We start from the raw sequence: 24,172 nt of genomic DNA on the forward strand, positions 1-24,172 counted from the left end.
GAGACCACGTTCTTGCTGACCATGATACCCCGTGTGCCTACCGCCTGTACAGTAGATCTGCTGGGCTCTGGAGTGTAACTGGTCACATACCCAGCATGTGCAAGGCTCTGGGTTTGATTTCCAGCAAGGACAATAAATGAGTAACTAAATTAATGAAAAGAGTGACTGAAGAGTTGACTCGGTGGACCCCTGCTGTGGAAAGTCGCAGGATTCCTTGTCCGCACAGCTCTCTAGATCTCTGGGCAAGATGGAGGACCCCTTTCTTTAGGTGGACTTCCCCTTCTCTGCCTAATCTGGGGAGCCCGATTGATTCCACACCTTCTACCTGCAGAATGTCACATGGCCTTGGTGAGGTTACACCACTTCCTCCCAATAAGAACCTGTCCAGATAACACCTGGAATTCCTGACATGCCTCTCCATGCAAATAAGATGTTCTTCCTACTAAACTCCAGCCAATGACACATACCTACCCTGGAGATTCCTACCCCTGTCCCCAAAACTATATAGCCCTTGATTCACCCTGAATTCCCGTCATTTTCACTGGCCATCTGAAACCTGTCCTTCGACTCTACTCTCTTTGTCCTAGTGGCCAGTGGCCATCAGCCACCGTGTGTGGGTGGGACCACACTGGCTCATCAGTTAAGAGCACTGGCTGCTCCCTAAAAGACCTGGGTTCGGTTCCCAATACCCATAGATGTAACTCTTGTTCTAGAGAACCTAACAATCTCAAACAGATATAGATGCAGGTCAAACACCAATGCACATAAAATAAAATTTTAAAAAATTTTTTAAAAAAAGGAGCATCTGCTGTTCTTGTAGAGTTCAGTTCCAAGCACCCATGTCCAGCAACTCAGCCACCTGGAATTCCAGCTCCAGAGGATTGAATAGCAAGACTCACCATGCAATCATACATGACTATATTCTCAAATGGATATACATAAATAAAAATATTTTTTAAAGTCTATTTTGGACTACTGACAGGTCTAAAACAAGAAGTATGACTGACAGTCCCTTCCTGATGGTGATAGTGGGCACTTAGTTTGGGCTTTTGCTTGTTTGTTTTTCAAGAGAAGGTTGTAACTCCGGCTGTACAGGAACTTGATCTGCAGACCAAACCTCCGAGACACCAAAACTCAAAGACTTGCCTGCCTCTGTCTCCCAAGTGCTAGGGATTAAAGGGCATAGCATTTCCACTATTGTCCAGATGACGTTTTTTAGACATGTAAGCATGTTTTGTTGGCATGGAGTGTAGGATACTTGCAGAGGCTAGAAGAGGTCCTTGGCCCACTGAAGTGGAACTGCAGATGCTTGTGAGCTTCTGTGTGGGTTTTGGGGATGAAACTTTGTAGGAATGAACTTAGGACCTTTGGAAGAGCACTCAACTGCTCTTAACCACTGAACCATCCAACTCAGCAACCAGGGCTCTCAGCTGGAGCACAATCATCTCAATCTCTTGCCCTCTCTCCCCTTTTTGAGATAGGTCTCTTTATTATGTTCCTGGCTGTCCTGGAACTCTATTTATATTATATACTACCAGAACATGGTCCATGATTGAAGCTCTGAGATTTCTGAGAGCTTGTGAGCAAACTCCAAATAAACAAGACAAGATTCTTGTAACCTCTGTTCCTCCATAACATGGGCTGTTCTTAGAATGTGCTTTCATGCCTCCCTCTGGTGCAGTAACCAGGAGAGAGATTACTCTGTATTAGCCATCAGGATTCAGAACAGAGTTTCCAAGCAAGAGTTGTCCTTGTGAAACAGTCTAAAGTCATATGATCTTGCCTTTCTACCTGTAAATAGCCTAAACTCACATGACCTAACCTAACAACACTCAGAATTACCTCAGACTATAAATTGTCTGATGCACTGAATAAAGGTAACTATTACATGAGACTTTAGTACACCTCATTTTTAGGCTCCATTCTCAGGTCCACGAAGCCAACCGGAGTGGTTCAAGTATCTACACAAACCAGGGGCCTGAAGCTGGCTCCAAGATGAAGAGTGAGAATCCCACAGAAGGAGGTAAGTGAGTGAGCAATGGGCAGAAGCCAGGGAAGGATTTGCAATATGTCCAGCTTCTGCTTTATTTAAAGAAAGGAGGAGCACAGGCCAGTGGTGGTGATGGTCTTCAATCCCAGCACAGAGTTCTTGGGACTTGCTCCTTAAACCAGCTTCGCCTCAAACTCAGACCCTCCAGCCTCTGTCTCCCTAGTCCTGGGATTAAAGGTGTGTGACACTACGTCCCAAACAGTTAGTTGGATTTTTTTGTTTCTCTGTGTAGTCCTGGATGTCCTGGAACTAGCTCTGTACTTCAGGCTGGCTTCAAATTCAGAGAGATCTGCAGACCTCTGCTTCCCTAGTGCTGAGATCAAAGGCACAAACAACCCCAGCCCAGCAAACAGTTGGGAGTTTTTGTTTTTATCGGTCTGTTTGTTTGTTTGTTTGTTTTGATGCCAAGGAAGATTTGCCAAGAATGCATTAGGCCTCAGTCACAGGAAATGTTAAGGACCTTTCTAAAGTTATATAGAAATGTGGAGACCTACAAACACAGAGCAAAATTGCTTTAGAAACCTGTGCTGTTTAAAGATGGATTTTGGCCGAGTGTTTCAGATCACCTGGTCACTTAAATAAAGAAAAATGGAGCTATTAATCAAGTGAGAAAGGGTGGATGAAGTAGACCCTTATCTGCAAACCTTATAGAGTTAAGGATGGGAAGGACAGGTCTTAAAGAGCCCGTAGACATTGAGCCATTAAATAAAACACAAGCTGATTATTCTGCAGCAATAATATTTGGCACATTGCATTAGAATGTTACTCAGGATTTTTAAAGTAATGTCAGCGAATGACATTTAAAGATTTATTTAGTTTTTAAGTACCTGAGTACACTGTCACTGTCCTCAGACACACCAGAAGAGGACATCAGATCCCATTACAGATGCTTGTGAGCCACCATGTGGTTGCCGGGAATTGAACTCAGGACCTCTGGAAGAGCAGCCAATGATTGATTTCTCCAGCCCTTCCTTCCACCCCCAATTTTTTTTTGTTTGTTTGTTTAGTTTTTCAAGACAAGGTTTCTCTGTGTTGCCCTGACTGTCCTGAAACTGACTATGTAGACCAAGCTGGCCCCAAACAACCCATTTTTAAGATTTTAGATGTTAAGTTTTAAGTGCTACAGGACTCTGTGGGTTTTCAGATTTCATTTACAGATTACTATGAAAGGATAGAAAAATCTCATGAAGCAGACAAAGTATAGGATTTTTCTCATATGAACTAAATTTGTGATTATAAAAATTGTACAGCCTGGGGTTGAAAAGATGGCTCAGTGGTTAAAAGCATTGGCTGTTCTTCCAGAGGTCTCGAGTTCAAATCCCAGCAATCACATGGTGGCTCACAACCATCTGTAATGGGATCCTATGCCCTCTTCTGGTGTGTCTGAAGACAGTGACAGTGTACTTATACATAAAATAAAATTAGTAAATCTTAAGAAAAAGAAAAAAATGGTACAACCTTCTCAATGCCATTCTACAGGCAGATACTTTATTTCTTCTGTCTCTCTGCATAACCCGAGCTGAGTAACTTTGCACACTAGGCTGGCCTTGAACTCAGAGATCCACCTGCCTCTGCTTCCCAAGTGCCAGGATTAAAGGTGTGTGCCACCACTGCTCAATTGGTTTATGTTTTTGATACCTCATCTAAAGGCGTAGGTGGGATTTATGACCCATATATTCGCCAATGTATAAAAATTCTTTTCCTCACCTCCACAAGTGGAACTGGCTGTTTTGATTCATTGTTATAGGGATGCCTGCTTCTATAAAAACTGACTACAGGGGAGGGAGAGAGGGCTGTAAGGGTAAGAGCACTGATCCTGAGTTCAGTTCCCAGAAACCACATGGTGGCTCACAGCCATCTGTAATGAGATCTGGTGCCCTCCTCTGGCCTGCACATGTACAGGCAGAACATTATATGCATAATAAATAAATCTCAATAAAAAAACCACAACAAACATGGCATTGGAAGCCAGGCAGTGGTGGTGCATGTATTTAATCCCAGCACTTGGGAAGCAGAGGCATGTGAGCTCAAGGGCTGTCTGTACAGAGAGATCCTATTACAAAAACAGTTAAAAAATCATATTACAGATATTCCTTATAGTCCTCAGGGTCAGGGCATAATTGAAAGAGCATATAGAACATACAAAGTTATTACTATGTCTGTTTGTCTGTCTGTATCTATCTATCTATCTATCTATCTATCTATCTATCTATCTATCTATGACTCTAGGATGGCTTCAAACTCACAGACATCCTCCTGTCTCTCCCTTCTGGGTGTAAGGATTAAAGGCGTGCTCCACCACTGCCTAATACAATGATTATTAAAAAATAAAAAAATGGTAGAACATACAGTGGTGGAGCATGCCTTTAATCCTAATACTCAGAACACAGAGATGGATCATCAAGGGTTACACAGGAGAAACCCTGTGTCAAAAAAATAAAAACAAGGGCTGGAGAGGTGGCTCAGCGGTTAAGAGCACTGACTGCTCTTCCAGAGGTCCTGAGTTCAATTCCCAGCAACCACATGGTGACTCACAACCAACTGTAATGTGATCTGATGCCTTTTCCTGGTGTGTCTGAAGACAGCTACAGTGTGCCCATATATAAAATAAATACATCTTTAAACAAAACCAAGCAAGCAAACAATAATGGTGTGGTAGAAGTGAACATACTCTTATAGTTTCCTCATTACTCTTAATTTTTTAAAAAATGTGTTCAAGAGCCCGAATGTTTCTCTCACTGTTTTTTTTTTTTTTTTTAATCTAGTTTATTTTTACTTTGTGCCCATACTTTGTGCTTATTGTTGCCTTGGCTGCTTGTATTTCTGCCAAAAGGTGTCAGAAGCCCGGAACCTGTTCTGACCTGTCATGTGGGCACTGGGAATTGAACCCTGGTCTCTTGAAGAAAAGCAGATGCTCTCAATTGCTGAGCCACCACTCCTGGTCCCTCAGAAATATTTTTCTACCGGACTGTTTAAACTGTTCTTAGACAGCAGGCCTGTGTAATTTAAGCAATTTGAAACTTGGACGCCTGATTGCCCAAGGGGAATTGGCAGGGGATGTGTCTGTCCTTGGCAGAAGAAACCACTAGACCTTGTGGATTCCTCCCTGGCTCCTCCCAGGCTCCTCCCTGGCTCCTCCCCGGCTCCCCCAACTCAAGGACAATAGCAAGCCAGGGGTGTGGTGACTGAGGAAGTCAGCCAAGAGGTTACCACCTTCCTGCCGAAGGGTAAAGAGAGATTTTGACTAAATTATTGGAAGTCAAGGCTGCCCACCTGAAGCCAAATTAAGGCTCTATGCATCAAAGAATTCCCTCCTCCCAGCTTCTTTGATACTAGCTTCTTTGACCTGTGTATGTGCACTGAGTGCCTCTGAGCACGGCAGCCCAGCACCTTCTGCCTTTACTAATGATGGTTATTCCTGGACCCTGGGATGGTAATAGACTCATTCATCCACCTGAATAATGGCTGCATTTTATTTATTTATTTTCCTGGAATTTGAATCACTTCCTATTTGCATGAGGCACATACAATTTCTGCTGGGCAGTGGTGGCACCCGCAGAGGCAGGTAGAGTTTGAACCCAGCCTGGTCTACAGAGTGAGTTCCAGGGCAGCCAGAGCTAGAGTGAGATTTCTAAGAACAAGATAAATCTTCTGTTCCTCCGTAACAAGGGTTGTTTCTGGAATGTGCTTTCGTGCCCTTCCCTGGTGTGATAAACCAGAGTGGGTTTACTGCCTTCTTACCCTTATTATTCAGGATGATGTTGATGTGCACCGTTGTCCTTGAGACTTTACGTAGACTAAGCTCATATGGCCTTGCCTAACTCTCAGAATAATCCTCAGAATATAAATCGTCTAATGCCCTGAATAAAGATGGTTCTTGCGTGTGATTTTACACCTCCGTCTTAGGCTCCACTCTCTGCCTTAATAGTGCTGGAATTAAAGGTATGCACCATTACCTTCTGGCTTAAAATGGAATATATTTAATTATGTTTACTTAAATGCTGATATCTAAGATGAAAGAAAACATCACCTTGGCCTTATCTAATTAATTTTTTTTTTTGTTTTACATTGTATTTTATTTAGCTAGTGCATGTGTTCTGGGGTGTGTGTGTGAGTATGTACACCTGTGTATGTATAGATCATTGGTCAGTTGACACACACAGGCACCCTGTTCCTTCTTTCCTTCCATGTGGAACCTGGAGATCTAATGAGACCATCATGCTTGGCAGCAGGCCCCTTACTCACTGAGCCATCTCAATGGCCCCATGTTTTATTGTATTAAATGTGATTTTGATACACGCATATACTGTGTTTGTATTAAATTCATTTCCCTCAATTTGTCCTTTCTAATTTGTCTTTTTTCCCAAACAACACATGCACTTTTTTCCTTCCTCACTTCCTGAAGCTCCTCTTTCTTTATGTTTTGGATTTTTATTGTTGTTACTGTTCAGTTTTATTTTGACACAGGCTCTCACTGTGGCTAATCTGTTGCTAGCACTGTACCTCAGGCTGGCCTCAAACTTGGGATCCTTTTGCCCTGGCTCAATTTCCTGAGTACTAGATGGGTATGTATAGCTTCATCCCTTTGTTTTTAATTAATTAATTAATTAATTTTTTAGTTGCAGAGATGAAGGGAAGGGTAGGCACCCCCACCCCCATCTCAGAGATGCTCTAGAGAATCTAGACTGGAGATGCATTGTGATGCTAGCCCTAGAGGAGATTGCCAATTGATAAAGATGTAAATGGTACTGGGAAACTGGGAAAGCTGATGTGCTGGTTCAGACCGGTCCTTCCATTGTTTAGGAGTTGCATACAGGATGTACAGGACTTCAAAATCATTTTGGGCTGCAAAGTGAGTTCAAAGACACCTCCGGTTACCTAAGACCTTGTTCAGACTGAACAACAAGGAAAATAGTTTGGAGAAGTGGTATGGTGCATGGTTCAGTGGTTAGCACTGGTCCATTTTGTAGAGAATCTGGCTTTAGGTTCCAGCACCCAAGTGGTGGCTCAAAACTCATAGCTCTAGTTCCATGGGATATGATGCCCATTTCTGACCTCCATGGGCACCAAGCACACACAGGGTGCACATACATACATGCATGAAGAACATTCATATAGGTAAAATAAGATGAATATTTTTTATGCTTTTTTAAAAAAATTTTTCTTCATTAGTGTTACCTGCATGTTTGTCTGTATGAGGGTGTCAGATCATCTGAAACTGGAGTTACACACAGCTGTGGGCTGCCACGTGGGTGCTGGGAATTTAACCCCAGGTCCTCTGGAAGAGCAGCCGGTGCCATCTCTCCAAAGTTAAAATGATGGGCTGGAGAGATGGCGGTGGCTCACAAGCATCTGGAGCTCCAGGTACAGGGAAGTGGATTGAAGCCTCTCTGCTTGCCTCTGTGGGCACACATGTACATATTCATAAATGCAGGCAACACATGTGAAATAAATACATGAAAATTAAAAAGAAAAACAAGAAAAATCGTTAGACAAAGTTTAAGTTCATTCCATCTCTATCTATCTATCTATCTATCTACCTACCTACCTACCTACCTACCTACCTATCTATCTATCTATCTATCTATCTATCTATCTACCTACCTACCTACCTACCTACCTACCTATAGAGACAGCTCTGGCTGTCCTGGAATTCTCCGTAGTCTAGGCTGACTCACAAATCCATCTGCCTATGTCTCTGGAGTGCTGGAATCAGAGGCATGTCCCACCATACCTGGATTATTAAGGTTTATTATATTTATTTATGTGTGTGGCTAAGAGCATGTGTGAAAGTCAGTGGACAACTTTTAGGAATTGGTTCTCTCCTTCTACCATGCAGGGGGTTCTGGGGATGGAGGGCAAGTAGCCAGGCTTGGTGGCAAGCCCCTTTACCTGCTGAGACCTTATCAGACCCCAAAGTTGAAGTTTAAATGGACAGACCACAGGGACAAGCCAAGAAGCCACTCAGTCTTAAAGTGTTCGTTTAGGGTGCACAGGGTCTTAGGTTTGATCTCCAGCACATACATGTAAACATAGGTGAAGAACAACAAAGCTGAGGAGTATAAAGAGGAGAGAAGAAACGAATGAGAAAGGTTAGAGAGACCCGGGGAGACAGTTCTTTCTTTGTCATTCCTGGATTAAAGACAGTTTACATAGGATGACCACAGCAGGGCTTGCCTTGACTTTTCCCAGTACTCTCAGGAAGCAGGGGCAGGAGGAGCTCTCAATTTGAGGCCGTCTTGGTTGTGGATAGAAAGTTCCAAACCAGCCAGGACTGCACAGGGAGACCTTGCCTCAAGAAAACCAAACAAGCTGGGAAGTGGTAGTGTGCGCTTCTAATCCTAGCACTTGGAGGCAAAGGCAGGTGGATCTCTGAGTTCAAGCCCAGTCTACAGAGTGAGTTCCTGAAAGTCAGCGCTACACAGAGAAACCCTATTTTGAAAACAACAACAGTTTAAATAAAGGGTACAGGTTAATAAGCAGTCCCATACTACAGGCAGGAGACCTGGGAAGGAGCTCAGTTGCTAAGAAAGTTTGCCCAGTGTGAAGAAAGGAAGAAAACAAAACCGACCCTGCAGTTTGATTGCCTTTTTTGGAGTGAAGAATAGCCATGAATCACCATATAAGTGCAGAGAACACCTCAGGTGCAAGGAATGTTGCACTAACTACTGAGCAATCCCTCCAGTTCCTTTTTTCTGAAATCACCTCCTTCCTATTCTCCTGTGTATTTCTACTCAGTGAATGTACCCTTGTGTGTTATTGATATTGCTGGTGTTTTGAGACCTCTGCGCATGTCTTCCTGATTAGCCTCAAACTCCCTGTACAGTTAGGGATGGTCTGGAATTCCTGCTCCTGCTTCTATCTCCTCAAATGCTGGAAGTACAGACATGCACTCCAAAGACCAGTTGTTTTATTTATTTATTAATTTAAAAATCCCAGGCCCCAGGAGGCAGAGGTGGGTGGGTCTCTGAATTGGAGGCCAGCTTTGTCTACAGAGCAAACCCCCGGACCTCTAGGATGAAATGGTGAGGCTCTGTCTAAAAAAACCAAACCAAACCAACCAACCAACCAACCAACCAAAATCATCACATTGATGGTGTGATATGAAAGTAGGTTCCTTCCCTTCACCGTGAGTGGGTTCTGGGAATCAAACCCAGGTCATCAGGCTTAATCATAATCCACTTGACCCATGGAATCATCTTACTAGCTCTTATTTATTGAGTTTTGAGACAAGGCTTGCTTTCTACACCAGACTGAGTTCAAATTTACCTGAGTCGTCTGACCGCTTGGGTACAGGTGTGAACCACTGTATCTTGCTGCCTTATTAACATTGCATGTGTGGTGAGCTGAGTCTGAACTGTGGCCTTCTGAGTACCAGGTAAGCACTGAGCTACAGGCTTACATGTGTTACAGTCTTCTACTCCGGCTTTGCTCTCACTTTGTAGCCTTGGCTGTTTTGCAACTTTCTTTGCAGACCAAGATACTCACAGAGCTCGTCCTGCTTCTGCCTGCCAAGTGCCTGGGATGAAGCATACCAGCACATCTAACATAGATGTATATTGAAGCCTAGGCGGCGTGTTATCTTTGGAACAATACAGAGAAAATTAGCAAAGATGACCCCAAAACTCATTAAGTGTTCCATATTTTGCTCTTTCCCATCCTAATGGCCACCTGCAGGGAAACTGAGGCACAATGCTATGAATCTGATGAGCCTTCTCACTATCCTTCTGTCAGCTCATTAACCTCCACACACAGATAAGACAACACAAAACGGATAATGGCTCCATAACCCAGGCCAGGTTATGTTTGGCTACAAACTTGCTATGTAGCCAAGGATAGAACTCAGGATTTAGGGGGTGCCACACAAACAGACCATGGACGGAGTCAGAGCTCCAGTCACATTCTCTTGGGATCAGTTTAGAACCTGAATAAGAAAAAGTCTTTAGGACCAGGCTGGTACCGGCAGGAGTTTCCTGAGTTAAGGGAGTATCTTTAGTTATTCTGAACAATCCTGTTAATCACTAGGGAGTTTATGTTAAAGAGCTTCTGGGTGGAGCAACCATAGCCTCTGGGGAGGGATAGTCTGCTAAAGGGAGACAGATTTACTGAATTTGAACCTTCACACCTTTCAACTTCCTGGAAAGGGGGATGGTTGGAACTCCTCAAAAACTGTAGAGCTGGGCAGATCCTCTAGAGTTTCTGAGGCTGAGGGGAGGTTGTAGGTCTGAAGACGTCACGGAAGCCTGGTGGAGCACCACACTTTGCATCTGGTCTGCCTGAGTGTATTCATCCTTCCAACTGTAAGTAAACCACGTGGACTTTCCTACCAGATTATTAAATTTGGGATGGGTGGTTGTGGGAACCCCCATTTTTGCCTTTTAGAAGCAAGTGTAACAAGCTACCTTAAGGCAACGGGAAATTTTATTTCAAGTGTGGAGGTGACACACTTAATCCCAGGACTCAGGGCAGGCTGGCCTCCTTGTTATTTGTCCAATAGCAACCAAGGCTTTACAAAGAAACTTTGTCTACACACACACACACACACACACACACACACACACACACAACACACTCAGGGAGAGTGTGTGTCTGTGTCTGTTCTGTGGCTATCAAAGTGGTTCAGATCCCACTTGTCTTTTGACCTCCAACTGTATACATATTATGGTACTCAACACTCTCACTTAATACACAATTAATACAATAAAGGACTAAGTGCTTTTGCCCAGTGAGCCATTGCACTGGCCTCAAATTTTGCCTTACATGTGGAGGCTCTTGCCCGTAATCTCAAGAATGGGATGTTATATTTATGTTTCTGCAGGTTCAAAACCATCTGGAGTAGATTGTAAGTTTTAGGAAAGCCTATCGTACAAAACAAAGCCAGGACTGGAGAGATGGCTCAGTGGTCAAGAGCACTGACTGATCTTCCAGAGGTCCTGAGTTCAATTCTCGGTAACCCTGTGGTGGCTCACAGCCATCTGTAATGGGATCCAATCAAAGTCTTCTAATGGTGTGTCTGAAGACAGGAACCCTGTACTCATAAAAATAAACAAACAAAAAAATAAAACCAGCCGGGGCTATTGAGAAGGTACAGATAGGAAATAGGCACTTGTGGCCAAGCCTGATTACCATCCTGAAACCCATGCGGTGGAGCTGGACAGCTGGTACCCACAAGTTGTTTTCTGACCTCCACACAGGCACACTTCAGTTCTCCAAATGCATGAGCTACCAAGTAATTGCTGAGCTATCTTTCCAGCCCAACTTAACGAATACGTAAACCAATGTAGAAAGTTTTACCCTAAACAAGGTGATTTATGAGTGGGGAAGTGGCTCAGTGGCGGGTTACTTCCTTAAGGTGCCAGCTATACTGCAAAAGAGAAACCGGAAAGACCGGGTAAAATTTAACAATGAAAAGAAGATACTTGAAGTTATTTAAAAGTCCTGAAATTGTAGCAAGTGGGCCTTGATAAATGTTGGCAAGGCCATCTGGTGCATATAGGGAATTCAGAACATCTATCAGTACACAGGTAGACTCGGTCTCAATAGAAAATAAAAATACAAACAAAAACCCCAAACAACAACACACACTCCCAAAACAAAATCTTATGAATTGGGGTACGGATACAACTCATGAGGTGGCAGACATTAGGTCTATAACAGTTTATGAAAGAACATGGCATACATGCCTTGGAAGCATAGTTAGGATCTGCGTTCAATTTCTACCACACCCATGGTGATGTAATACAGTAACATTCACAGCAGGCACGCTCTATTTATAAATTGCCTACTTTAATCTCAGGCAGAGGTCGCTTTCCAGGCCAATCTGAACAGTGAGGTAGAGCCTGCTAACTCTGCATAGGGATATTCCATCTCAATTCAGGATGGGGGAAGAGATAGAAAATACCATTTAACACCAGTTCTGTAATCTGAGCTTCTCTGGAGTCTTAGAAGAGGCAGGCCATCCTAGAAAACACAAGACTCCGTCATCTAAAAGTGAAATAAGCAGGCAGTGATGGCCCAGGCCTTTGATTTCAGCACTCAGGAGGCAGAGGCAGGCAGATCTCTGAGTTCCAGGACAGCCAGAATACACAGAAAGGAAACCTAAAAAATAAAGCATTTCCTATGAGGGACTGGAGAGGTGTCTCAGCAGTTAGAACTGACTGCTCTTCCAGAGATCCTGAGTTCAAATTCCAGCAACCACATGGTCTTAACTATGTGCAATGGGATACAATGCCCTCTTGGTGTTTCTGAAGACAGCAACCGTGTACTCATACATAAAACAAAACTAATTCTCTAAGGACAAGCTGGGTGTAAGTGTGAAGAATAAGATTCCATTTTATGTAAGACTTCAGTATCTTCTAGGGGTCCTGGAAGAGTCCCTGTCAGATAAGACTGGCCACAGTATACTACCCAGTTGGTAGCATTGCCTGGGTGGGGAAAGCTCCACACACCTGGACTGGACTCAAGACTACTTAGTGCTGAGGTGGTGTGAGTAGAGAAACAAAAACATGGTTGTTTCCTTTGTTTGACAGGAAACACCAGAAAAATCCCAGCTCCTGATGACCTGTTGGGGCAGTCATTTCTTAAATGGTTTTTTATTATTTTTAATCTTTGGACACATGGCCTTCAGCACCCAGCCCTGCTTCTTCCCTTCTTAAGTGCAGGTGTTAAGCCTTGGCTTCCCTGGGATTTTTGTAGTCTCCTCTTAAATTTGTGTTTTTAAGCCACTTATGAAAGATTGTGGGAGTCAGTTCTTGACACCCTCCTGTGGGTTCCAAGGATCGAACTCAGATCTTTACACTTGGCCAAAGGCACTTATAATCTGACCAATTTCAAAGGCCCAACTCTTTTTTCTTTTTTAAAAATTATATTTATTTATTTACATTCCAAATGTTACCTCCCAAATGCCCAACATGAAAAAAAAATTAATAAAAAAAATGTTGACTTTAAGACAGGGTCTCAGTCTAACAAGGCTGGCTTGGAAATGAGAGGTTTGCCTGGGTTTACCAGAGTGTTTGCCTTATCTGTCTAAAAACTTTAAGCCAGGGTTTTCAGCACCAATAGTGCTAGCACTTTATAGGTACGGAAGAAGAGTCAGTTAAACATCGTCCAATGCTAGCGAAAACATCATTAAAAAGGAGGGGGGGGGGTTGAAAGAAAGGGAAAAGCACAAGCCAGGTTTTCTTTTTTCTATTATGAAGATTAGACTGAGACCTCAGTCTTCACCACTGAGCAGAATTCAGCTAGAATTGCATTTCTGACTTCAGATCAGGTTACTCTACATTCCTGCATTGGGAAGGCAGTGGCAGGAAGATTCCTGATTTTGAGGGCAGCCTGGGCTACACAGAAACTGTTTTAAGAGCAGAGCAAATAAACAAATCCCATATAGCTGTTTCTTAGTCAAGAATAAATTTAGACGATTTCTTTAGGATGTAAGGTTGACAGTTTGAGACTATTTTCGGAACAGTCTAGCGATATTTAACCGCTCATAATACCCCAATTCAGGTGTGCAATGGAGGCCGTATAGGGCCATAATCCTGTTTCTCCCTTCCACCTGACAGGAAGTAGTGATCCAGTACAGTTAAAGCCTTAGATTCCCTTGTCTAAGGGCAGATTTCTGGAATGAGAGACAGCTATCTTTCCTTGGGATATGTCTAGTTAGAGGCAAGTTCAAGTCTCATGGTCGGAATTTCCCTCTTACTGCATTTTCATTTCCTATAAAGTAATTATGAACACCAGTGAGTTTGCTCAACGACTAATAAAAATAACGATGATGTAGAAGATGAGTCACATCTGTTTTCTCTTTGGTCTTGAAGTTGGTTTGACACCTCTCAGGCTCCAGGATGTTACCTCACCTGGATGACCCGTCGGATTCTGGAAACATTCATTTTTTTTTTAGAGATACTCTAAAGACCCCCACCACGAAAGAGATGGTGACCCATAGATTTCAACACTCTAGAGTTTGACCTAAGAAAAAGGGGAGGGAGTGCGGACGGAATTTTGGGAAAGGGGAGGAAGGAGTGGACGCGAGAAGGGTCGAGAGGACTCCGGCTCCGATTTAGGAAAATCCAGCTCGCGTTTTGCCTCTCGCTCAGCGGTACAGGGTCCAGCAAAGGCTGAGCCCCAGCTACACTCCTTGAGGTCTGTACTGGGGAGACACCGCAGCTCTGGGGGGGTGGTGCTGACCTGGCCGGGAGTACCCGCGTACTCCGTTCGTGGAACACTACACACTGCAACTGGTGTGTACAACCCCGGGGTCTGTACTCGCCCCTGGACGCCCTCTCCCTCCCTAGCCATGCACCTCTACCTGCCTCTCCAACGGGAACATTTGCGGAGTAGCTTCCCACCCCGGGTGCTTGGGCCCTGACGGTACCGGATGGTAAGTGTCCATCCTAGGCCCGCCCGCACTCCTTGGCGCATGCCGGAGCCCCAGGCTCCAAAGTTGCGCGGACGAAGACCAGCTGGAAAGTTTGCTCCAGGGTTGGTGCTGGCTTGGAGCAGGGGCGACCCGCGTTGCCCTGGGATCCAGAGGCGGCTCAGGGTGAGCTGGGGTGGAGGCAAAGAGCAGGGGTGCTGGGAGAGGGCGCTACTCTGCGACGGGACAAGGTTGGGGGGCGGATCTCGACTGGGCTGGGACTCTGCAACCAGCGATGCTGGGTGAAAACTCGTGCGAGCCAAGTCCGCACCGCGACCCCTTGCCCCGGGCCGCTCCTGGTATTTTGTGGCGGGTGGCTAACAATGCTCCCGGCGGGGGACCTTATAGCGCTCCCCCAGAAAGCTTAGCTTTCGCTCGGACCGCTTCGCATGGGGATCCCCAGACTGGGGGTCAACTGGCAATCCTGTGGGGAACTCATGTGTGGCCTCCGGGAGGTTCCTGGACCGGAGTTCTCTGAGCCAGCCACTATGAGAAAGTCCTGGTGTCTCAGCCTGAAGGGAGGCGAGAGTGTTAGCCAGTTAGGAGTGGAGAGTACGAGCTGTCGCGTGCAGAAGCGTCTCCCGCGTTTGAGATCCATCCCCATCCTCTTTGGAGGAACCCTAGGGAGAGGGGTTGTTGGGGCGCCGCTCTGGGAGTGCGGGCGACCAGGAGGTCTGGGGAAGGCTGGCCCGGAATTGGGAGGTTCAAGAAGTCAGAAGGGGGTAGTAGGATGTGTTGCCAGTGAGTTCTGCGAAAGTCTGGAGTGCGACTGGATGGGTCTGGGGTCCTGGAGAGGGAACTGAGTGTGTGTGTACATGCAGCAGCGGAGTGAGTGCCTACGACCGGTCGTGCTGCACGTGAGCTCCGGGTCCTCGCTAGAGCTGAAGTGACCACCGCCTTCTCCGCGGGACAAGGAAGCAAATCTCCCTTTCTCCCCAGGGGTGTTCTTGCCTATTGATATCCCGGCGCTGAGGAGGCAAAGGCAGACCTCCGTGAGTTTCATTCATAGTGAGAGCAGTCTCAAGGAAGATAAAGCAACTTTCCTCTCTTACTCTTCCCTCATCTCTAGCGTTCGCCCATTAATTCACAGGACTGAGCCAGGAAAGAACTGTCCTACTCCAGTTATCCTTTGTGAACGGAACTGGGTCCGTTTCTGACCCAGTAAAATTAACGTGACTCCAAGGACAATGTTGGAGCAAGGATAAGGATTCCCAATCTCTCCCAACCCCTACAACTCGTTCCAAGTGAACCAACCATCCTGAGTGGGCTTTAGTCTCCAAGGGCTCGACCTGGGGCTTTAAATAAGCTTCATTTTACCTCTTCAGTGACCGATTAATGAAGACATGTTTATTTTACAACGACTTTCCAGTCCTTGGTTTGGTGGGGAGCCGTATGCTCAACCCTATGGTTGCAGGATGGGGCGCCATTGGTTTCTTTAGGCAAAAACAATTTGGAAAGTTTTTTTTTTTTTTTTTTTTTAATTACAGTTTTTTTTCCCCTTGAATTTTCTTTTTATCTATTCTACTTATGAGTACACTGTTGCTGTGTTCAGACACACCAGAAGAGGGCATCAGATCTCATTACAGATGGTTGTGAGCCACCATGTGGTTGCTGGGAATTGAACTCCAGGACTCCTGGAAGAGCAGACAGTGCCCTTAACCACTGAGTCATCTCTCTAGCCCCCGGAAAGTATGCTTAACTACATACAACTGAATATAGTTAGCAGACCAGCTGTTAATAATTACAAAGAATCTCAGATGATACATTTTATGGTTTCCGAGGTTTTGATGTCTGTTTTGAAGAATTTATGTGCAGTAAGGTGTTACTGTACTCTAGGCTGACTTGATCCTTACTGGTAGAAGGTGGCCCCTAACTTAGGACTCCTCCAGCTCCTGAATATTGGGATTACAGATATACACCCTCCACCCCAGCTTTCCCTTTGGTGCCCTCCCGCCTGGGATTGGTTGACTATACAGGGCAATTCCCATGTCTTCATTTCCCCCAATTAAGCGTTTTTAATTGGGGTCTTTTTAAAACAAACACTGGGAGGAATAGGGTTCAGCCTTTAGGCTGGACTTACAACTGTAGAACCCAACATTTTAATGAGTTAATTATTGCTCTCAGATCCTTGTTTCCTTAAGGGGTGGGTCAGAGGTTTGGAGACACCTTCCTCACCCTTTGTCTCTTCTTTATCTAGTTTCTTCCCCTCCCCCACCTTCTGGATACATCCTGTCTCCTTCATTGCTCCCCCACCCCCTTGTCCCTAAAACAATTTTTTTAAAACCAGTAGGTTATTTGATTCTCGTCCCTTCCCCGACCTCTGTTCCTATCTGCTGTGCTGTCTTTAACTCCTTCCAGTATTCCTGTGAATTCTTAACTTACTCATCATTTAGACTTCTATCTTTTCACCTTTACAAATGTATAAAATACTGTTCCTTGGGCTTTCTTACACAGTCTGGCTTTTGGAAGAGCCTTTTAACCTCCATTTTCCCTTTCCTCATCCATTTTTTTGTGTTCCTCACACCACCCCCCCATGGGGTGTCGGGCATTTTACATATGGAAGGAGGTGGCTTTAGGCGGCTTTTCCCGGCTGCTTTTCCTGGAGCAGCCACTCCGAGTGCCTCAGGCTTTTCACACTTCCTGAGATAGTGAACTGTCTAGGAACTGCCGGCAGTTGCTACCCCCACCCCTCTCCTTTCTAAGTAGACTTAAGTTGTGGGGAAACAGTACTCAGTTGCAACTTTTTTCAGAAAATGCTTTTAAGTCTTGTTTTTTGCTTTTGTTTTTTGATCCAGGGAAAATGCCTTTAAGTCCTGGCCTGAAATCAGTTTGCATGTAGCTTTAGGCATGCAAATGATACTTTGGAGCACTGTTGGTAGCAGGAAGGATTGCAGTGTTATTTCAAATTGACATGTAGGCTCAATGGTTACTTACAGAAGTGTAGCAGCCTGTTTAGGGGACTTCCAGAGATACAGAAAAAGGAGGGACGTATGAGGGAGAGGAAATTCCTGGATGGTGCCGTCAATACTGTAATTTATGGATAACTGGTATTGGAAGCTAGCCTTTCTTTTTCTTTTTTTTTTTTAGGTAAAGTGAATACTTTTATTTATTTGCATACTTTATTTTTTTTTGAAAAAGATTTATTTATTATATACAAGTATACTGTAGCTGTCTTCAGACACACCAGAAGAGGGCCTCAGTTCCCATTACAGATGGCTGTGAGCCACCATGTGGTTGCTGGGAATTGAACTCAGGACCTCTGGAAGAGCAGTCAGTGCTCTTAACCACTGAGCCATCTCTCCAGCCTCTTGTTTTTAGAATTTTAATTATATTACTTACTGTGCACATAACTGTGTACAAGTGTACTGAGTGTGTACTCTGCATGCATTGTGTATGTACTATGCGTGTATGCACTGCTGGTCATATGCATTGGAGGTCAGAGGACAGCATATAGGAGTCATGTGTGTTCTACAAATCAAATGAAGGTTTTCATCATTGGTTTCCTGAGACTTTTACTCTGCTAAGCTATCCTTGCTACCCTGATGCTTTTCATAATTGCGAAACAAAATTTTAAGAGCTCTTGGGGAAATGTAGAATATTCACATCATATTGAGCAAAGCTTCAATCCCATCTCTTTACTCTTAGGCTAGAGAAATTTAGATATGGTGGCACACATCCTCAACCCCAGCACTTGAATGAGGCTTTGAGGAGAAAAAGATTTGAAGTTCTAGGCCTACTTTGCCACTTAGTAAGACCCTGTCTTGGGTGGGGAGAGCTGGGTGTGGAGGATTCAGTGTCTGAGAGCTTGCTTAGCCTGTTCCAGACCTTCCACGCCCCTCCCCACTTCATGTCACAGATTTCCCTTTTTGATTTTAGAGACAGGGTTTGTCTGTGTTGCCCTGGCTATCCTGGAACTTGCTCTGTAGATAGATCAGGCTGGCCTTGAACTCATGAGATCCAGCTGCCTCTGTGGGCTTAAGTGCTGGGATTAAATATCTGTGCTAACTCTTGATTGGTAGTTTTATTTTGATTTTCCTCCCAGGACAATAGGGATTCATAGGATGATGTCAATTAATTACACATGGTTTTCCCTCCTGGGTTTTGCTATATATTTATTAAGATGGACAACAGGTGTATTCTTATCTGTATTGTAGAGATACCCAGATATATTCGGATATATTCTAGGTTAGAGTAAGTAAAACTTTTAGAAATGCTGTTTTTGTTGTTGTTTGTTTGTTTTTGGTGATGTTGAGGATTAAGCCTAGGGCTTCAGAGGTGATAAGCAAGCTCTCCACCACTGAGCTGCATTCCCAGCCTTTTTCCTGTCACTGTGAGACAGAGGTCTCAGCTGGCTTGGAACTCACTCTAGGTCTTGAATTCTTTATTTTCCTGCCTCAGCATCCTAAGTACTTGGGTTTACAGGCCTGTACTGCCAAGTCTGAATGAAACTCAGTTTTCCAGAAACTTGCTCAGACTAGTTTCCATCCATCCACCCCCGCGTGGCTGAAGACAACTTTGAACAGGACCCTCCAGCTTTCCCCTTACAAGTAAGGGAATTGTTGGCATATGCCATTAGCCATGCCTTTTTCTTTATGGTTTGGTTTGTTTTGGTTTGGAGTCAGGATCGTTTATGTAGCCCAGACTGTCTGTCCTAAAGTGGCTTTGAACTCTGCTTTCTACCTGACTGTAGACCGGGTTTCATGCTTGTGAGCTTCTGCTCTGTATCTAATGCTGGGCAGGCTGACCTTGAGTCTTCCTCAGTGTTACCTTGGGTCACCTGTGTCCACCACATCTGGCTTTTTGTTGTATTTTGTTTGTTTGGAGGTAGTTCTGGCTGGTTTGGAGCTTGCTTTGTAGATTAAGCTTGCTTGGAACTTGTCTGTGCCTTTGGAGTACACAAGTGTATACTGGGATTAAGGGTGACACCCCCTCTGGCTGGGCTTTTAATTCATTTAGTTTTATAAATTTAGCCCATAAATTATTTTTTTATATTGAGACAGAGTTTCTCTGTGTAGCTCTTGCTGTTCTGGAATGGCCTCAGAGCCGGCCTCCCAAGTGTTGGGATTAAAGACTTGTGCCAGCACACCTGGCTCAATGCTTATAAAATTAAAAATTAATTTTAGGGCACCTTTGATAATTAATCCACATTATTATAGATCGATTTAATAGGAGATACATTGTATCTTTTTTGTCCTCTCCCACAGGTTTTGTTTTGTTTTGTTTGTTTTTTTAAGATTTATTTATTTATATGAGTACACTGTAGCTGTCTTCAGACACACCAGAAAAGGGCATCAGGTCTCATTACAGATGGTTGTGAGCCACCATGTGGTTGCTAGGAATTGAACTCAGGACCTCTGGAAGAGCAGTCAGTGCTCTTAACTGCTGAGCCATCTCTCCAGCCCCTTGTTTGTTTGTTTTTTTTTAATCTATACCTTAGAGGCACCTTAGTTTATCACATTGCAGCTGTGACTTTGTGGTGATGTTCAAGGGCCCATGTTTTCTTCCGATTGTCTCTGAAGCTTGCCTGCCTGTTTTAGTCACTTTTTTCTCTATAGTGGGGATTATAGAGGTCACTGACCTCTTTTGAGACATCATTTTTAAAAAAAGCGGTAAAGCTGTTCAGTTGTGAAAACACCTGATCTTCGAAGCCCCTCCCCTTCTCATTGATTTGGCATTTCTGTTTCCTTTGCCATGTCCGTGTTTTGGACGCTAAATCAGGAGTAGTAATTTAATTACACTTTGAGTTTCTAAAGCACTTCAATTAAAAAACAGAATTGACAAATCAATCTGTAACCTACTTTAAAAAGTAGATGCCAGGACACCCTCTGGCTTATCCAGATTACTGGCCCACGTAATTTTCTCTCCAGTACCTAGATTATATGCTTCTATATGTTTTTAGTTTAACCACTGTGATAGATTAAAAAAACACAGACAAAAACCTTGTCACTGTTACATTTAGAGATTGAAATGGATGTAATTTCCTAATGGAAACAGTTACTAAAATAACTCTTGGCTTTCTGAAGATAGTTCTGGAACTGTATCTGTGGATGTGAGTGCATGAGTGTCTCTGTGTGGAAGTGTATCAACCTCTGGAACTGAGTTGCAGCGCCCCCTATGTGGCTGCTGGGGAAGCACAGGATGCTTGCGCATGACTGGGACTGTGAAAAAGTTGACTGAATGCCCCGTGATCTTTTTTAAATTTTAAGATTTTTCGAAACAGACTTTCTCTGTAGCTCTGGTTGTCCTGGAACTCTGTAGACTACAGTGGCCTTGAATTCAGAGATCCACCTGCCTCTGCCTTCGAAGTGCTGGGATAAAAGTTGTGAATCACCCAGCTCATGTGTGGCCTGAAGACAAATCAAAGGGTTTTGCTTTTCTGACAAATAGTAGATCTGGGTGTCCTGGAACTCACTATGTAGACAATGCTAGCCTAAAACTTACAGACCCCCCCCCAAGTGCCTGAATTAAAGGAGTGTACCATCACTACCTTGCTAAAAGTTGTATTTATGCAAATGGGTGTTTGCCTGTATGTTTGTCAGTGTATGTACCAAGTGCATGCATGGTTCTAAAGAAGCAAGAAGAGGGTGGCAGATGGCCTGGGACTAGAGTTACAGTTGTGAGCTGCCACATGCATGCTGGGAGTTGAGCCCAGGTCTACTGGAAGAACAGGCAATGCCCTTAATTTCAAGCCGTCGGCCTAGGCTTCGTTTCATTTGAGACAAGATGTTGTATAGTTCAAATTTACTATGATCTCAAACTCTTGATCATCCTACCTCTACCTAAATATCTGGGTAATGTTGTAATTCATGCTATTAATTCAGTCTCCCAAATGCTATCTGTATTCCCCCCTTTGGTAGTAAATATTCTTAGTTATTAATTTATTATTAGTTATTAATTTATTAACAAATATCTTCCTAGCAGAGTACAAAGGACTAATAACTATATTTGCTGTTGTTATTTTAGACCCAAACCTCATGTGACCGAGCTTGGCAACACCTCCAGATTCTCCTCAGAAGGAAGACTTCGCTAAGGACCAATGACTCTGTGTCCTGCATCCTTGCATCTTTTCCTACTCTGCAGCCATGTCTCGATCCCGCCCCACAAAGCCTTCCAAATCAGTCAAAACAAAGCTACAGAAAAAGAAAAGCAGCCAGATGAACAAGAAGACATCAAAGCAGGCTGTCAAACATGGGGCATCAGGGAAGGTGATGAACTCTGGAAAACTGAAGCAATTAATTAAAAGAAGAGATGGTAAGAAGGAAGACAAAACCCCCACACCGACTCAGAGTCTTCTGACTAGAGCCGGGGCTGCCCGAATGAATCAGGATCGAAACCAAGTTCTTTTTCAGAACCCAGAGTCCTTAACTTGCAACGGGTTTACAATGGCTCTTCGAAGAACCTCTCTTAGCTGGCGGCTCTCCCAGCGTCCAGTAGTCACACCCAAACCTAAGAAAGTGCCACCTTCAAAGAAGCAGTGTACGCATAATACTCAGGACGGCCCAGGGGTAAAACACTCCGAAAATGATTCAGTCCCCAGCCAAGATTCTGTCATGTCCCCAGATACAGAGAATCTAAGTGGTGAACCGAACATGTGTTCAATTGAAGGTGAGAGCCAAGAGATAACCCAGTCTTGCTCTCAAAGAGTAGAAGATTCCCAAAGCTGTATTTCCGAATATGGGACTCTTGAGGCAGGAGTTTCTTGGTCACTGGAAGGGACACAGGGTGAAGGGCTACTCTCTCATCAGATATCTGATAATGTGGATAATGTGAGCATTTCTCCTCAGGAGTATGCTCCATTGCTCCAAGGATCAACTTCCGAAGTTACCTCTCAGCAAAACACTAGCAATCAGTTAGTAGATGCTAGCTCACAAGTAGAGTCTCCCAAGTTGTCGGATCCTTCTCAGAATCCTATGGGAAGTGACCATAACTGCTTTCCTGACTCCAGTTTTAGGATCCTTCCTGAATTGGACCTTAAATCCTGCATGTCTCTTGATGAGTCTGTATATCCCACAGCTCTGATAAAATTTATCTTGGCAGGCTCACAGCCAAATGTCCTTGATACTAAGCCTCAAGAAGAAACCCTTAGAACTACCCCAGAACAAGTGGAAAGCCACCCAAATCAAGTTCTGGATGCCACCTCTGTCCTAGGACAGGCCTTTAGTACTCTCCCACATCAGTGGGGATTCCCTGGTGCTAACTTAGTTCATGGTGAGGCTCTGGCCAAGGGCTCAGACTCACCAGAGGATCCTGGTGCTATTACTATGCTAAACCAACCAGAAACTGTGGGGATGGATACGGAAGCTGCCCCAGACCTGCCTATCTTCCTTCCTACGTCTCCAAACACAGTTGCTACCTACAGTAATCTTCCTTCAGGACCCGAGTCCCACAGCTTCGCCTCCTGTGGGCTCGAAGTTCAAGGTGCTTCCCCAATTCTAACTTTGGACTCAGGACACACTCCCCAATCCCCCCAAAACTCTGATTCAAGTTCAATACCTCTGGTAATAGCTGCAAGTGGTATACAGGCTGAGAAGCCATTTGGTGCCGACCCTTTCCAAGCAAACACACCAGGGTTTACAACTGCCCCTGAGAATGAACTCCAGCGTGCTCCCTTAGATCTCACTCAGTGCTCTCACGCTGCTCCCAGCAAATTTGAAGGAGGGATTTCTCAGGTCAGCATGGCCAGCTCGGCTGATGTCAAAGCCACAACAATGTCTGTGCCTGTTACACGGGCCAGTGGTACCTCCTCTGTCCTGTGTGACTCTACACCGCCAGCAGTGGAGAGGAGGAAGCGCAAGGCCTGTGGGGTCTGTGAGCCTTGCCAGCAGAAGGTCAACTGTGGGGAATGTACCTACTGCAAGAACAGAAAGAACAGCCACCAGATCTGTAAGAAGAGAAAATGCGAGGTGCTCAAAAAGAAGCCAGAGGACACCTCACAGGTACAGGTGAGCGCTGCCAAGGGCTGGGAGGATCCCCTGGGCTTGGTGCAGCATCAGCCCCCACCCCATAAAACTTTGATCTTGGCATCCTGTGGTAGATTGATGCTGGGGATTGACTAGGGGGTTCCCCTAAGCTAAGCATGTTCTCTACCCTTCCCTTCCTCAGACTTCCCAAAACCTAATTTTTCATCTTGAGGTCTGTAGCTCAGGTTGTTTGTAGCTAGCAAAGGCTTACCAGAATCTCTAGTCCTTCTGTGGATAGTTCAGAACTGCCTGAGACTCCTGTAACAGGAACAATGAGGTTCTGAGCATGCATGCATGTGGTACATAGGAACCCATCAGATGCACATAGATAAGAAAAAATATTTTTTTTAACATTGAAATAAGGACCAAAAAGATGGCTCAGTGGGAAAAGGTACACATTATATCTCCTAGTCTGATGGCCTGGATCCTGGAGAGTGGAAGGAAAGAACCAGCTCTTGAAACTTCTCCATTGACTTTACACCGTGCATGTTTGGCATGGGCTTAGGAGTGATTAACAGGTTACTATGAATTTGAGGCCAACCTGAACCATGTAGCAAGTTCCAGAGTAACCTGGGCTGCATGTAAGGGAAGCCCCCTTACTTCCAGGAAGACTGTAAACTTTTAACTGCATTAGCCTTTTAACTTCTTAAAATGCTGTTGCCTTATTATCTGAGACTTTGAAAAGGGGTTAGACAATAAGCCAGTCCTATGTTGATGAGCATTTAAAGGGTTTCTCCCCAGATGGATACT

General features: G+C 44.5%; 1 protein-coding gene across 1 annotated transcript in view; it reads left to right on the forward strand.

Annotated features, from left to right (window-relative positions):
* Nucleotides 1–21,544: 21,544 nt before the first annotated feature.
* Nucleotides 21,545–24,172, forward strand: part of TET1 (tet methylcytosine dioxygenase 1) — a gene marked incomplete at both ends in the record, with an annotated part of 62,542 nt that continues 59,914 nt past the window's right edge. The window contains one exon of the mRNA XM_080938211.1: nucleotides 21,545–23,404. Within this exon, the coding sequence (XP_080794337.1) occupies nucleotides 21,545–23,404 (1,860 nt within the window). The remainder of the gene's footprint in view (nucleotides 23,405–24,172) is intronic.

Source organism: Micromys minutus, assembly GCF_963924665.1.
Source record: "Micromys minutus genome assembly, chromosome: 25".
In the NCBI taxonomy this organism is placed as follows: Eukaryota; Metazoa; Chordata; class Mammalia; order Rodentia; family Muridae; genus Micromys; species Micromys minutus.